Below are 15329 nucleotides of genomic sequence, written 5' to 3' on the forward strand. Positions count from 1 at the left end.
TGCTTCAAAAATGGCTAAACATGACTTCGGAGTTTTTCCAAACGTCGTACTTTTACGAACTCCTCCCAGGGCGTTGGCCCTAAAAAGCTGAAATTTGGTGAAAATGCTACTGAGGAGTGGGACATCAAAAGTTATCCAAATTACATTGATACCTCTCACGGTCTCTGTGCGGCGAAGCCGCAAACTGTAGCTAGAATTTCAGAAATCTCCCATATTTAAAATTTCTGCCGTTTGCGCAGATAAAGTCCGAATTGCGTCAAATTAGAATCAGTTGTTAAACTCTTTGCCCTAAACCTACTTGAAGTGAAATAAATTCATTTGGCGCCACAGCGCCCCCTACAGATTTTATATGGAGGTTAAATGTTTAGTTTTGCGAAATTATATGAAATTTGACACAAAACTCAATTTTAGCATCCCCATCAAAAAAGTCAATGAGACCCATGTCATAATTGTTATGGCGTTGCCCAACGATGACCGAAACCTTTCATGTTATTCCAATGGGGAAATCGCCAGAACATGTTTACACTTTAGACTTTCACAAACTCCTCCCAGGGCGTCAGCCCTATTAACCTGAAATTTGGTGGGACTCATCTTCAGGGGTGGACCATCAAAAGTTATCCACATTTTCATTCAAAGAGTCACGGTGTCTGTGCGGCAAAGCCGCACATTTTGCCAAGAATTCAAAATAAAATAGCTTTTTGATGGTAAAACAAAGGGGAGAAGATGTGACAGCGTCACAGATTCAGCAGTAGGCGTAATAAAAGGACAATTGGGGCGCGTTAGCGCCCCCTCCTCTTGCGGCGTGGCGGCGGTGTGGCGGCGGCGTGGCGAGGGCCGATCATTGCCGCTTGCGGCTATATTTATTATTATTTTTCTTGTTCTTCATCGCTTTGAACTCTAATTTGACCCCCTGAACATGCTCAAAAACTCACCAAACTTTGCCCAAAATTCAGAATCGGCGAAAAATTTTGTTTTTTCTGGGCCATTTTTTTTTCCCTAAAAAAATGGCGCGACAGCGCCACCGACAAAAGTCAAAATACATTGCGCCTATGGGAGACGCCCCGAGGTCAACTTTGTCGTAAAGCTACGAAATTCGGAACACGCATTCCTCTTGTGAGGACAAAAAACAAATATTATTGTGGCCACGCCCCCAGACTTACCCTATGGCCGCCATCTTCCTTTGAAAATGAAAACACGCTGTGTTAGCCATTTTGTTCACGTCAAACTTTGACGAACTCCTCCTAGGGCGTTTTGCCCACCAACTTCAAAATCGGCGGAGGTCCTCTGAACAAGTGGGGCATCTAAAGTTATCCAATTTTTTCAGATACCTCTTACGGTCTGTGTGCGGCGCAGCCGCAAAGTTGGACAACTTATTTTGGGATATTGCAGATCTAAAAATTGTTCCCATTTGATCAAAACAAGTCCGATTAGGACCAAATTTGAATCAGTTGTTCAACTTTCTAGTTTGGACCAGTTTATGATGACAAAATTGAAATGGGCGCGATAGCGCCCCCTACAGAGTGACCTTTAAATTAACATTGAAGGTCAAAAATTAGTTTTACCAAAATTTTCTAAACTTTACCCAAAATTCTATTTTGGCGTCCCGATCAAAAAAGCCAATCAGACAAATGCCTTAATTTTTACGGCGTAGTCGTAGCGATGACATAAACCTCCCATGTTATCCCTATGGGAAAACCGCTAAATCTCTCGAATATCCACATTTTTCTGTTTCACACTTTAACGAACTCCTCCTAGTGCGTTTTGCCCACCGACCTCAAAATCGGTGTACGTCCTCTAGACAAGTGGTGCATCTAAAGTTATCCAAATTTTAAGGATAGCTTTTACGGTCTCTGTGCAACGGAGCCGCAAACGTTTCCCAGAATTCTGACTATTTGGCCTTCAGAGTAGCCTATAAACAATAGAGTTTTTCCAAATGACATGATATTTTGAACAAAATTCTAATTTGCCATCCTGATCATAAAAGTATGAGAGCCAAAGTCATATTTTGTACGGCGTAACCGTAGCGATGACAGAAACATCCCATGTTATCCTTATGGGAAAATCGTACAATCGCTCAAATCACCACATTTTTATGCTTCACACTTTAACGAACTCCTCCTAGGGCGATTGTCCGATCAAGTTCATATTTGGAGAATATCATCTACACAAGCGGGGCATCAAAACTTGTCCATATTTTGATTCTAAGTGCTACGGTCTCTGTGTGGCGGACCTGCAAATATATGTCAGAAATGGGAAAACAGCGAAATCTCTGAAATGTTCACATTTACGCTTCACACTTTAACAAACTCCTCTAAGGGCAATAGCTCGATCAAGCTCATATTTGGGGAAAATCATCTACACAAGCGGAGCATCAAAACTTATCCATATTTTTATTCCAAGTGTCACGGTCTCTGTGTGGCGGACCCGCACATTTGACCGACATTTGTGTTCATTTGCACTGGATTTGCCATGTCAATTGTGTCACCGTCTGTCAAGTTCTTTTTTAATACAACACAATAAGGGCGCCATCTTTATCAAGTCGAAAGCGCAGAGTCGGAAGGCCGGCGGCCCGCGAGGGCCGTTGGATGCCGCTTGCGGCTTTAATCTTCTTTCTTCTTTCTTCTTCTTTCTTTCTTCTCGGGACCAACCCCCCTATTTTTCACCCAGTGAACATTGACGAAAAGTCACAAAAATTTGCACACGTCTAAAAATCGTGCCTCTCTACATTCTGGCTATTTCCTTTTTCTAAAATTAAAAAAATTGGCGCGTCAGCGCCCCCAAATGTACCAAAAATGCATTGAGAGATGGGAAATGACCCAAAGAAAATCTGATCGTAGAATCATGAAATTTGGCGCAGAGGTAGATGGTGACAAGAGAAGTAAAAAATATTTTTACGGCAACGCCGTCCGCCCAACCAAATGTCGCCATATTGCTTCAAAAATTGCTAAACATGACTTCGGAGTTTTTCCAAACGTCGTACTTTTACGAACTCCTCCCAGGGCGTTGGCCCTAAAAAGCTGAAATTTGGTGAAAATGCTACTGAGGAGTGGGACATCAAAAGTTATCCAAATTACATTGATACCTCTCACGGTCTCTGTGCGGCGAAGCCGCAAACTGTAGCAAGAATTTCAGAAATCTCCCAAATTTAACATTTCTGCCGTTTGCGCAGATAAAGTCCGAATTGCGTCAAATTAGAATCAGTTGTTAAACTCTTTGCCCTAAACCTACTTGAAGTGAAATAAATTAATTTGGAGCCACAGCGCCCCCTACAGATTTTATATGGAGGTTAAATATTTAGTTTTGTGAAATTATATGAAATTTGACACACAACTCAATTTTGGCATCCCCATCAAAAAAGTCAATGAGACCCATGTCATAATTGTTATGGCGTTGCCGTAACGATGACCGAAACCTTCCATGTTATTCCAATGGGGAAATCGCCAGAACATGTTTACACTTTAGACTTTCACAAACTCCTCCCAGGGCGTCAGCCCTATTAACCTGAAATTTGGTGGGACTCATCTTCAGGGGTGGACCATCAAAAGTTATCCACATTTTCATTCAAAGAGTCACGGTGTCTGTGCGGCAAAGCCGCACATTTTGCCAAGAATTCAAAATAAAATAGCTTTTTGATGGTAAAACAAAGGGGAGAAGATGTGACAGCGTCACAGATTCAGCAGTAGGCGTAATAAAAGGACAATTGGGGCGCGTTAGCGCCCCCTCCTCTTGCGGCGTGGCGGCGGTGTGGCGGCGGCGTGGCGAGGGCCGATCATTGCCGCTTGCGGCTATATTTATTATTATTTTTCTTGTTCTTCATCGCTTTGAACTCTAATTTGACCCCCTGAACATGCTCAAAAACTCACCAAACTTTGCCCAAAATTCAGAATCGGCGAAAAATTTTGTTTTTTCTGGGCCATTTTTTTTTCCCTAAAAAAATGGCGCGACAGCGCCACCGACAAAAGTCAAAATACATTGCGCCTATGGGAGACGCCCCGAGGTCAACTTTGTCGTAAAGCTACGAAATTCGGAACACGCATTCCTCTTGTGAGGACAAAAAACAAATATTATTGTGGCCACGCCCCCAGACTTACCCTATGGCCGCCATCTTCCTTTGAAAATGAAAACACGCTGTGTTAGCCATTTTGTTCACGTCAAACTTTGACGAACTCCTCCTAGGGCGTTTTGCCCACCAACTTCAAAATCGGCGGAGGTCCTCTGAACAAGTGGGGCATCTAAAGTTATCCAATTTTTTCAGATACCTCTTACGGTCTGTGTGCGGCGCAGCCGCAAAGTTGGACAACTTATTTTGGGATATTGCAGATCTAAAAATTGTTCCCATTTGATCAAAACAAGTCCGATTAGGACCAAATTTGAATCAGTTGTTCAACTTTCTAGTTTGGACCAGTTTATGATGACAAAATTGAAATGGGCGCGATAGCGCCCCCTACAGAGTGACCTTTAAATTAACATTGAAGGTCAAAAATTAGTTTTACCAAAATTTTCTAAACTTTACCCAAAATTCTATTTTGGCGTCCCGATCAAAAAAGCCAATCAGACAAATGCCTTAATTTTTACGGCGTAGTCGTAGCGATGACATAAACCTCCCATGTTATCCCTATGGGAAAACCGCTAAATCTCTCGAATATCCACATTTTTCTGTTTCACACTTTAACGAACTCCTCCTAGTGCGTTTTGCCCACCGACCTCAAAATCGGTGTACGTCCTCTAGACAAGTGGTGCATCTAAAGTTATCCAAATTTTAAGGATAGCTTTTACGGTCTCTGTGCAACGGAGCCGCAAACGTTTCCCAGAATTCTGACTATTTGGCCTTCAGAGTAGCCTATAAACAATAGAGTTTTTCCAAATGACATGATATTTTGAACAAAATTCTAATTTGCCATCCTGATCATAAAAGTATGAGAGCCAAAGTCATATTTTGTACGGCGTAACCGTAGCGATGACAGAAACATCCCATGTTATCCTTATGGGAAAATCGTACAATCGCTCAAATCACCACATTTTTATGCTTCACACTTTAACGAACTCCTCCTAGGGCGATTGTCCGATCAAGTTCATATTTGGAGAATATCATCTACACAAGCGGGGCATCAAAACTTGTCCATATTTTGATTCTAAGTGCTACGGTCTCTGTGTGGCGGACCTGCAAATATATGTCAGAAATGGGAAAACAGCGAAATCTCTGAAATGTTCACATTTACGCTTCACACTTTAACAAACTCCTCTAAGGGCAATAGCTCGATCAAGCTCATATTTGGGGAAAATCATCTACACAAGCGGAGCATCAAAACTTATCCATATTTTTATTCCAAGTGTCACGGTCTCTGTGTGGCGGACCCGCACATTTGACCGACATTTGTGTTCATTTGCACTGGATTTGCCATGTCAATTGTGTCACCGTCTGTCAAGTTCTTTTTTAATACAACACAATAAGGGCGCCATCTTTATCAAGTCGAAAGCGCAGAGTCGGAAGGCCGGCGGCCCGCGAGGGCCGTTGGATGCCGCTTGCGGCTTTAATCTTCTTTCTTCTTTCTTCTTCTTTCTTTCTTCTCGGGACCAACCCCCCTATTTTTCACCCAGTGAACATTGACGAAAAGTCACAAAAATTTGCACACGTCTAAAAATCGTGCCTCTCTACATTCTGGCTATTTCCTTTTTCTAAAATTAAAAAAATTGGCGCGTCAGCGCCCCCAAATGTACCAAAAATGCATTGAGAGATGGGAAATGACCCAAAGAAAATCTGATCGTAGAATCATGAAATTTGGCGCAGAGGTAGATGGTGACAAGAGAAGTAAAAAATATTTTTACGGCAACGCCGTCCGCCCAACCAAATGTCGCCATATTGCTTCAAAAATTGCTAAACATGACTTCGGAGTTTTTCCAAACGTCGTACTTTTACGAACTCCTCCCAGGGCGTTGGCCCTAAAAAGCTGAAATTTGGTGAAAATGCTACTGAGGAGTGGGACATCAAAAGTTATCCAAATTACATTGATACCTCTCACGGTCTCTGTGCGGCGAAGCCGCAAACTGTAGCAAGAATTTCAGAAATCTCCCAAATTTAACATTTCTGCCGTTTGCGCAGATAAAGTCCGAATTGCGTCAAATTAGAATCAGTTGTTAAACTCTTTGCCCTAAACCTACTTGAAGTGAAATAAATTAATTTGGAGCCACAGCGCCCCCTACAGATTTTATATGGAGGTTAAATATTTAGTTTTGTGAAATTATATGAAATTTGACACACAACTCAATTTTGGCATCCCCATCAAAAAAGTCAATGAGACCCATGTCATAATTGTTATGGCGTTGCCGTAACGATGACCGAAACCTTCCATGTTATTCCAATGGGGAAATCGCCAGAACATGTTTACACTTTAGACTTTCACGAACTCCTCTTAGGGCGTTAGACATATTAACCTGAAATTTGGTGAGACTCATCTTCAGGGGTGAACCATCAAAAGTTATTTTGCCAAGAATTCAAAATAAAATTGCTTTTTGATGGTAAAACAAAGGGGAGAAGATGTGACAGCGTCACAGATTCAGCAGTAGGCGTACTAAAAGGACAATTGGGGCGCGTTAGCGCCCCCTCCTCTTGCGGCGTGGCGAGGGCCGATCATTGCCGCTTGCGGCTATATTTAAACATTATTTTCAGATTTTTTTTCAAAATCAAAACTAAAAAGTGCAGCGTGTCAAAGAATATAGGCCCCCTGAGTTAATACTTTATGGATACTTTATCTGCACTTACAGCTGCATATCCCCGGCTTTGCACTCCTACAGACTGAATTTTTTGCTCATTATTCGGTGCATAACAGCTCAAGCTTGTGAACACCAGTTCAGATTGTGCCACAGATTCTCAATGGAAATAGGTCTAGACTTTGACTGGGCCAGTCACATGAATATGTTTTTTTTAAACATTCCACTGTAGCTCTGGCTTTATGTTTATGGTTGTTGCCCTGCTGGAAGGTGAACCTGCACCCCAGTCTCAAGTCTTTTACAGATGCCAAAAGGATTTCTTCAAAGATTGCCCGTGTTTGGCTCCATCGATCTTCTCGTCAACTTTGTGCAGCTTCTCTTTCCCTCCTGAACATCATCCCCACAGCATGATGCTGCACCACCACCATGTTTGACAGTGGGGATGGTGTGTTCAAATGAGTCATGTGCCATGTGTTAATTATACACATTTTGTTTTGTTTAAAGGCCAAAATGTTTCAAATTGGTAAATACAATATAAGGAAAGTAAGGAAGGTGTAAAGCAGCTGCTGCTGAAATACACTTGTGTTGTATCAAACGTGTAAAGAAGTTATGAATTTGAATGTATTTTGTGTGTGTTTGGACAAACTGATCCCGAATCTTCCCACAATATTTTAGTTGATTGGAAATAAAAGGGTTGCAGCTTTCACATGCCAAGGTGCTTGATAGTTCCCCTTTATCAGATGATGGACAAAAGAGAATAAATTAAGAAAAGCTCAGAGTGCCCGAAGTTGAAATCTGCATAAAGTGCTGAAATATCACAATGCTGGTGCATTACCTCTCCTCTTGGCCCCTGCCACCATCTCCTCGTACTCTTGCTTGTGCCTCTGCGTCTCCTCCATGGACTTTGCAGGCAGGTTTCTGAAACAACATTTTCAGTTATTACATGGAAAATGGGACTTTAGTGTTTGTGCAGAAAATCAACTGTGCCTTCAGGTGCAAACAGTTCACTCACATGTCTGAGCATACACTGGGACCAACTAGACCTGTGGTTTAGATCGTATAATGTATAAACATATATGCACATATATACAAATACACGGCTCAAAAAGTAAAGGAAACGCTTGAACAACAAATTGTAACTCCAAGTTAATAAAACTTACCTCCCTGTCCAGTTAGGAAGTCACACAGACTTTAAATCAACAGGTGGAAACAGGAGGCAATAAGAAAGACACCTCTGAAAAGGAACCACCATTTCCCACAATTTTTTGGCACTTTTGCATCTTTCACCACTAGCGGTAACATGAGGCGGGCTCTTCAACCCACACAAGTTGCTCATGTAGTGCAGCTCATCAAGGATAATACATCAATCTGCACTGCAAAAAGGTTTGCTGTGTTTCCCAGCACAGTGTCGAGAGCATGGATGAGATACCAGGAGACAGGCCAGTACACCCAGGAGACAAGGAGGGGGCAGAAGGAGGGCAGCAACCCCGCAGCAGGACCGCTACCTGCTCCTTTGCGCAAGAAGGAACTGGAGGAGCACTGCCCAAGCCCTACAAAATGATCTCCAGCTGGCCACTAATGTGCATGTGTTTGCCCAAACAGCCCAACGCAGGTCCTGGTTTGGGTTAGACCTGCTTAAATATGTTTGGATTGGACTTGGTCCTGTGTGAGTCCTGATTTAAACTTTAGCCCTGGTTTAATTCTGGTGCTGGCAGCTCCTCCTCTGCTCTCTCTCTACAGCCTACTCCTGACATTCTCAAAAGGTATTGCACATTATTTGTCTCCTTTTTGCTCGTCTAAACACGTCCCTTCCCTGCGCATCGTGCCGCAGATCCAGCGCTGTCCGCGCACATGTAGGATGCGTCACTTTCGATTTGGCGTTTTAGCGGCTTGTAACTACGCAATTACTTTGTGTATTTTGAAAAAAAAAAAAGTGACATGGAGCTGGTTATCTCGTCTGTTGCCGTGTCTACCTGTCTAGTTCTCTTGGCGAAACGAGAACGCTTTAACAGAGCTGTTCTAGATTTAGAACAGATCCATGCGGGCGACAGAGAGGCCAAAAGTGGCCCAGGTGCCCACGGTGGTGACCTCTGCTCCACAGGGACACACTGGAGAGCTGTCAGAGTGACAATCAGGTTCTTGGTACCCTCCCTGACAAAGGCCTTTCTTCCCCGATTGCTTAGTTTGGCCAGGCCCAGCTCTAGGAAGAGTCTTGGTGGCTCTAAACTTTTTCCATTTATGGATGATGGAGGCCACTGTGCTTATAGGAATCTTCAATGTTGCACATTTTTTTCTCTACCCTTTCCTTGATCTGTGCCTGACAATCCTGTCTCGGAAGTCTACAGACAATTCCTTGGACTTCCTGGCTTGGGTCCACCAGGTCTGCACGACAGAAGGCACACCAATGCTGCAGCTATCTCTAGAGGCCCCCCTTCTGAAGTAGTATGGGTGCAACAATGCATCGGGATTCGGGAGTCACGATACGCATCATTCAGGTCTTGATCCATCTTTGGTCTGCTTTGTCCTGTTGTTGTTAGCAGCATAGAACAGCTATTGCGCTAACAAGAGCCACAACTTGTCGGAGTTAAAGGGCCAGAGCCCCCTTCATTGTAAATAGGCTAGGCTGTTGATTTCAGTCCAATATTTCTGAACAGGACAGTTCCAAAGCACAGGGAAATGGTTTGCCTCCAGGCTGCCACATTTTCTACAGTGTGTGTGTGTGTGTGTGTGTGTGTGTCACTCACGAGGGTCGGTCCTCCAGGATAAGTGCGCTGGTGGACAGAGGCTCGAACTCCAGGTTCTTTCTGCGAGCTGAGGAGGAACACTGGGAGGATGAGGTTGCGCCGGACTCTTTCTGCTGCTCCTCCTGGTGAATACACACAACACTGAAACATGAGTATGAGACAAGAGAAACTAAATAATATAACACTAATGTGCTCCCTAAGACCCAGAAGGTCTCCAGGGCCCTCAACTACAATGCAACCAGCACCTGATTAAATATGATTAGATTGTAATGACTATTATTCTCAATAAGATAATCTTGAACATTGCAGTTATTCAAGAAACATTCTGTCTAAAACCTGCTAACCCTGTTGTTAAGACCTCTGCAAACTCTCGAATGTCCTCTTGTTTAAAATGTGCAAAGACAGGAAAACACAAAACTTTAAAAAATTGTTTTTTATTGTTCAGCCCATTTGCCTTCAATTTTTGTAGTGGTCTAAACAGGGTTAGAATATTATGGTAACAAGACATAAAGGAGACGGAATATTTAAGGTAATTCCACAAAATCTGTGATTATTGCATAATACGAATTATATATAATTACATAATAATTGTAATTCATAATCACAAATGCCCATTTCTGGGCGTGGGATTGCTCGAAACATGTAAACTGCAGGTAAAAAAGAAAGCTTCTTCAGTGATTTGGAACTGGTTAATATATGTTTTAATAATTAGATTATGCTCTAAGTTCTCATTTGAAGCACATCCATGAGCATCAACATTTGACAGAAGACTGAAACAAGATCTGCTCAACAAATACAAAATGCATGCATTTCATGTTTGTAAAGATCTACACTATAGAATTAGCAGCTTCTTGACCGAATAAGACAATAAACATTGCAATTTCAATTGTATTGCAAAATATCTTGCATCCCTAATTTTAATATCAGTATGCGGACCCACTTTTAATCAGTCTAACCTAAATAACTGTAAAATGTATGGCAACATGCTTGAATATTGACCATTAACCATTAAAAATAAATGTGTATTTCTTCTCATCAGAAGTAACGTAGTATTTCTCACACGTCCTCTGGGGTTACAGCAGTCATTGTACGCGCCATACAGCTTTGTCTATCCCCGTTTTGGTGGTGCTAAATCGAGCCTGTGTTCTCTGATTGAACAGTGCATTGATGGAGCGCACAGCTGTAAAGCCACCACAAAAGGCCTTTCATTGCCATCACTGCTCCTCACCAGGAGAGGGAGCCACTGGTACTCTGAAGGGATCATGTGTGTGAAGTCATATGATATGCACTAGTTTCAGCTATGGTTTATTATGAGAGCTGAGAGGTCACATGACAGGAGCAGGCTCACACATGCTCAACAGTTGGTTGGGCTAGTAATAGAATAAAAACATTACATTTATATTTTCTATTAATACAGACATGACAAATTAATTGATTTTGAAATTATTTTGTATCTTGTTAAATTAAAATACATTTTAAGGTGTTAATTTAAAGCATACACTGAGTAACAGTTCATTAAAAATGATTATACTCAAAACCTTCAGATCACCTAGAAAAACACCTCCTTACTATGAGCAGCAAAACATGAATCCTTACTGTGAAAGCAATTACTTTGACTTATTGTTCAATCAATTATAGATTAACATTATATTTTGGGCTTTCCATTACTGTTAAAGTGCTCCAGAATATGATCACTATCCCACCATTTAAAGGTTTAGGTTTAAGTGGTCGTGGCGTTTTCATTTGAACAAAGTTAGACGCTTCTTCTGATGCAGCTTTTTCACTTCTGATGTCAATACCAATACTTGAGAAGATGTCAGTTAAGCTACTACAAAAATGCAATAGGTTGATATTACTATAATAAACAGACATATAATTTCATATTACGTATTTAAGGCCAATAGCAGTTCTACACTTTGCAACTGCAAACATGTTGAAAATACAGCTAAAAGGCTCTCTATTCTGTTCAAGAGTTGGATTTCACTCCTGTGCATAATGTGATTCGAAAAGTTGAATTATTTTAAGTGTAACCGCTGAACTTTGACCCAGGCTGCCACAATTAGCATATGCTAATGATGCTAAAGATGCTCTTGCCTTCTGAAGTTTTTGTGCATAGTGATCAAAAATAAATAATACAAACTGCAAAACTAAGTCTGTATGGTCCTGAGTGACAGCAGGTCCATATTCAGTGAGATTAAGCAGGAAATTGTGACATAGCTCCTTGTACTACCTACAGCCTTCTGCTTACATTTAATGTAAAAGCAAAATAAATGTAGCAAATTCAAAATGTTCTGAGCTTTAATACGAGGTGTGTTATGTTCATAATCACCAAAATACAAGGCTGATCAGGGAATGGGGTCAGTATTCCAAGATCTGGAATCGACATCCAATCCATTATTAGCACCAGAATCGATATTGGTGCATCCCTAGGGCTTCATTCATTTGTTTATGGATTGACATTTAGAAGAAACACACTGACTTTCTGGTAGCACGGGTAAAAGCAGCATATATTCACATTGAAAGGTCACACAGACACATTTCCTGGAATGTGATGTAGAATTATCGAATCTAATAGCTTAAGCCGTAGCACTATTCACACCTTTTACTAACTGAAAATATGCCATGAAAAAGATTTTCAAGCCAGAGTGAGATGACTTCAAAGTGCATGGGTTAAAACACTTATTGTTTTTTATATGCATTTTTTTAAACATAAAACAACAAAAACAAACACTCTACTTCATGTTGTGGAAGGGGGAGAGGGTTCCAGTTGTGACAGATACTGTGCTGTAGCCTTCTCGTCAGTAAGAAAGTAAAGTTTCCATTCTCACACATGCTAAACAGATCATGTGGCGTCTTCTCTCTTCCTCCACACTTTGACGTGTCAGCAGTCCTGCAGCCAGCCCCACATCTGTTACCCTCCTCCTCCTCTTCCCTGCTCCTCCCACTTTCATGGGTTATGCAAGACTTGGTCTTCTTACTACTCCTGTTCTTAATGTGGAATATATTACATGTGTGGAATTCTCACATAAAAGAACAAATAAAATATGACAAGGCTAATTCTTCCATAAACATCCCCAAAAACCATGTTAGGCGCCATAAATAGATGACTGCCATCAGGAGAAATCACTGGCTAATGCTAGTTTTCGCATTCAACTACCACATTCATTAAGTGGCTATGCTAATAAACATTATCAGCCTACTTGCAGACAGTCTTCACCTTAACCTAATTTCCTACTGTCCAAGTATTATATTTTAGAACACAAAGTCTGTGCTCTTGAATGCTTTGAGAGCTTGTGGACAGGGAAGCTTGATCTAAATTTTATAAACAGTTATTTTTTGGAAGATGGACACTAATTTAGTTTCATAAATTCCTGAATCAAATATAAAACCCATGTGACCATCAGACTACAGCTATCCTTGCCTGACCCGCCAGCCCCGCCCACATTCTGTTCGAATCCGTAAGGGTCTGGAATCAGAGTCAGAGCCAATGAAGTCGTCGGTCATCCATTTACCTATCTAATCCCAGGCGCAGGTTTTAACGCGTCACACTGAGATACGGGCTACTTAATATCCGGTTAAGCGCGTCGCGTTTTTTGCGTCACTTCTGGGTTTATGTGATTGGTTCTGTCTCTGCTCTCTAAACTCCGCCCTAGAAATTGAAACGCAGCGGTCGAGCCCCAGACCCACACAGTTTTGATAAGTAGTTTGCCAAAACGTGTTGGGAATGGCTGGTCAGACAACAGCTATCCTTCACCAGACACAAATGATGAAAAAAGCTAAAATGATGCAGGTTTGTTAACTTCAAACAATGAAACAATCAAACTGCAAATGGAAAACTGTCCCAGAGGATCCCTGTCTAAAAAACCCTGTGGCAAAAATGAATAATAATGAATAATGATTATCTGCTATACAGAATATAATACACAATGTGAAAAGTGCGAGCTCGGCCTTGCTGCCCTTAAAGCCCTGAAATGGGTGGTGAGGGTCATAGCATGTGCATGAGCACCACTCATAGGTCTGGACCGGTGTACTGGGAAGAGGGGAGGGGCTACATAAGGGGCTACATAAGGGGCTACTACAAAGTAGTTCAAGTAGGTCTGGACAGTTGCTTTGATCATTGTATGACGAAAACACTACAAGTACTAGACATAGACATAGACCTAAATGTACCTTTTCAGTTGTCTGCCAACCACTATTAAAAGTAACACAACAACAACAACAACAACAAAGTAGTTCTAGAACTAACTACAAGTATTATTCCACCACTCTAAAACATAGGGAAAATTGTAACTTGGACAAGAAATCTCGAAAGATACCAAGGAATACCAAAAGTAATCTACAAAAAGAACTTTGAATTTACTCAGACAAGAAATGTGAATCGTGAAACGGTCAAGAAAATTTGTTTCTATACTAATAAAGATTTCTAGAACTAATAGTGACATTGGTGTGGTACAAGGCTCTAAATGACTCCTTTGCTCTCAACAACGTTTAACAGGGCACTGTGCAATATGGACTATCATATCTACACCTCAAATATGCCCAAAATAATGAAACAAATATTCCCAAACGTAATCCAAAATGATCAGACAAGATTTATTAACAAACGAAAAAAACAAGATAACATAAGGCGATCTATTAGAAATGTGTTCAGCACTTAAAGAACTATGGCCAGCTAACAGAATCCAATGCTTTCTTAGAGGCGGCGCCCACCCCCCCATGTTTGTTTGTTTTACAGAAAATGCAATTTTTAAGTTAAACATTTTCAATTTCAGTGTTGTGTTATGTGTATGTTTGTGTTGAGTAAACTTGTGCTTGGTCCATGAAGGTTCCAAATTTACCGGCGACAGCTGTTTCCAAGTACATGAGGCACATAATACTAAATGTGTTTCAGTCAGTGTGTTATTTTCCTGTTAGTTTTAGAGGGATTTATTGACTCCTAATCCTGTGAAAGAGAATGACTCAGATGTTGATGGTGTCCTCATTGTACTGACGAGAAGACTGAATCGCATATTATATAAATCGCACAGCAAACAATGACAAGAAATCCGTGGATATAGGCTAAATTATATACTGTAAATTAGAGCTGGGTTTCGATTCAAATTTCAAGAATCAATTCCGATTTTTACATTTCAAAATCGTTTTTTTCCGATTTCTCAGATCCCATCCGATTCGTTCCGATTTCGATCTGATTTCCGATTCGATCCGATTTCGATTCAGGGGTTAATGTTATGAAAAATGAAAAATGTATTTGATCTGTTTCCTTCACTTCATGACTGTGTAGAGAAGCAACATATTAAAACTAGTATTATATCAATATTAAACAGCAAATCTTACAAGTATTGGTAGTTACTGATGGAAGACTGATGAAAAGGTTAAGGGTCAATCTACCTTCAAGAAAGATAATCCAGGAGTCCTGAATTATCTTTCTTGAAGATAGATTGAAGTTCACTGAGGGAAATGTAGAAAATAATTTTAATTAAAAAAATATTTAAAAATAAATAAATCGATCTTTGGACGTACAAATCGATAATCGGTCATTAATATGTCAATCGATTAAAAATCGGAAAATCGATTTTTTCAACCCAGCTCTACTGTAAATGAATAAGAAAAAAGATAATAACATATATAGCTATATTAGCTGATATTAGCACTTCTAAAACATTTTGTAAAAAGGCTCTGGTGTTGAGTGGTTGTCAGTCACAAAAATAGCCCTAGTTTAGCCTTGCCATAGCTTCTGTTTTTGCCCAGTGAAAATGAATCTGAGCAAAAGTATGGACCGGTACCAGCCTTCAGAATGAAGGTGGAAGGGGTTTTAAAAGATATACATGTGTCTGAAAGCGCAATCTGCCAAGAGATTACATAGTTAACTTGTTTGAG

At 40.8% G+C, this 15329-nt stretch overlaps 1 protein-coding gene across 1 annotated transcript in view; it reads right to left on the reverse strand.

The window, feature by feature from the left end:
* LOC140351035 (TBC1 domain family member 12-like) overlaps positions 1-15329 on the reverse strand; it is a 56947-nt gene that overhangs the window by 18134 nt on the left and 23484 nt on the right. The window contains exons 4-5 of the mRNA XM_072436675.1: positions 9453-9574; positions 7544-7626 (exon numbers count right to left, since the gene is read on the reverse strand). Coding sequence (XP_072292776.1) covers positions 7544-7626; positions 9453-9574 — 205 coding nt within the window. The remainder of the gene's footprint in view (positions 1-7543; positions 7627-9452; positions 9575-15329) is intronic.

This window comes from Eucyclogobius newberryi, unplaced genomic scaffold (genome assembly GCF_026437365.1).
Source record: "Eucyclogobius newberryi isolate DKJ021-1_F unplaced genomic scaffold, fEucNew1.0.hap1 SCAF_8, whole genome shotgun sequence".
Classification (NCBI taxonomy): domain Eukaryota; kingdom Metazoa; phylum Chordata; class Actinopteri; order Gobiiformes; family Gobiidae; genus Eucyclogobius; species Eucyclogobius newberryi.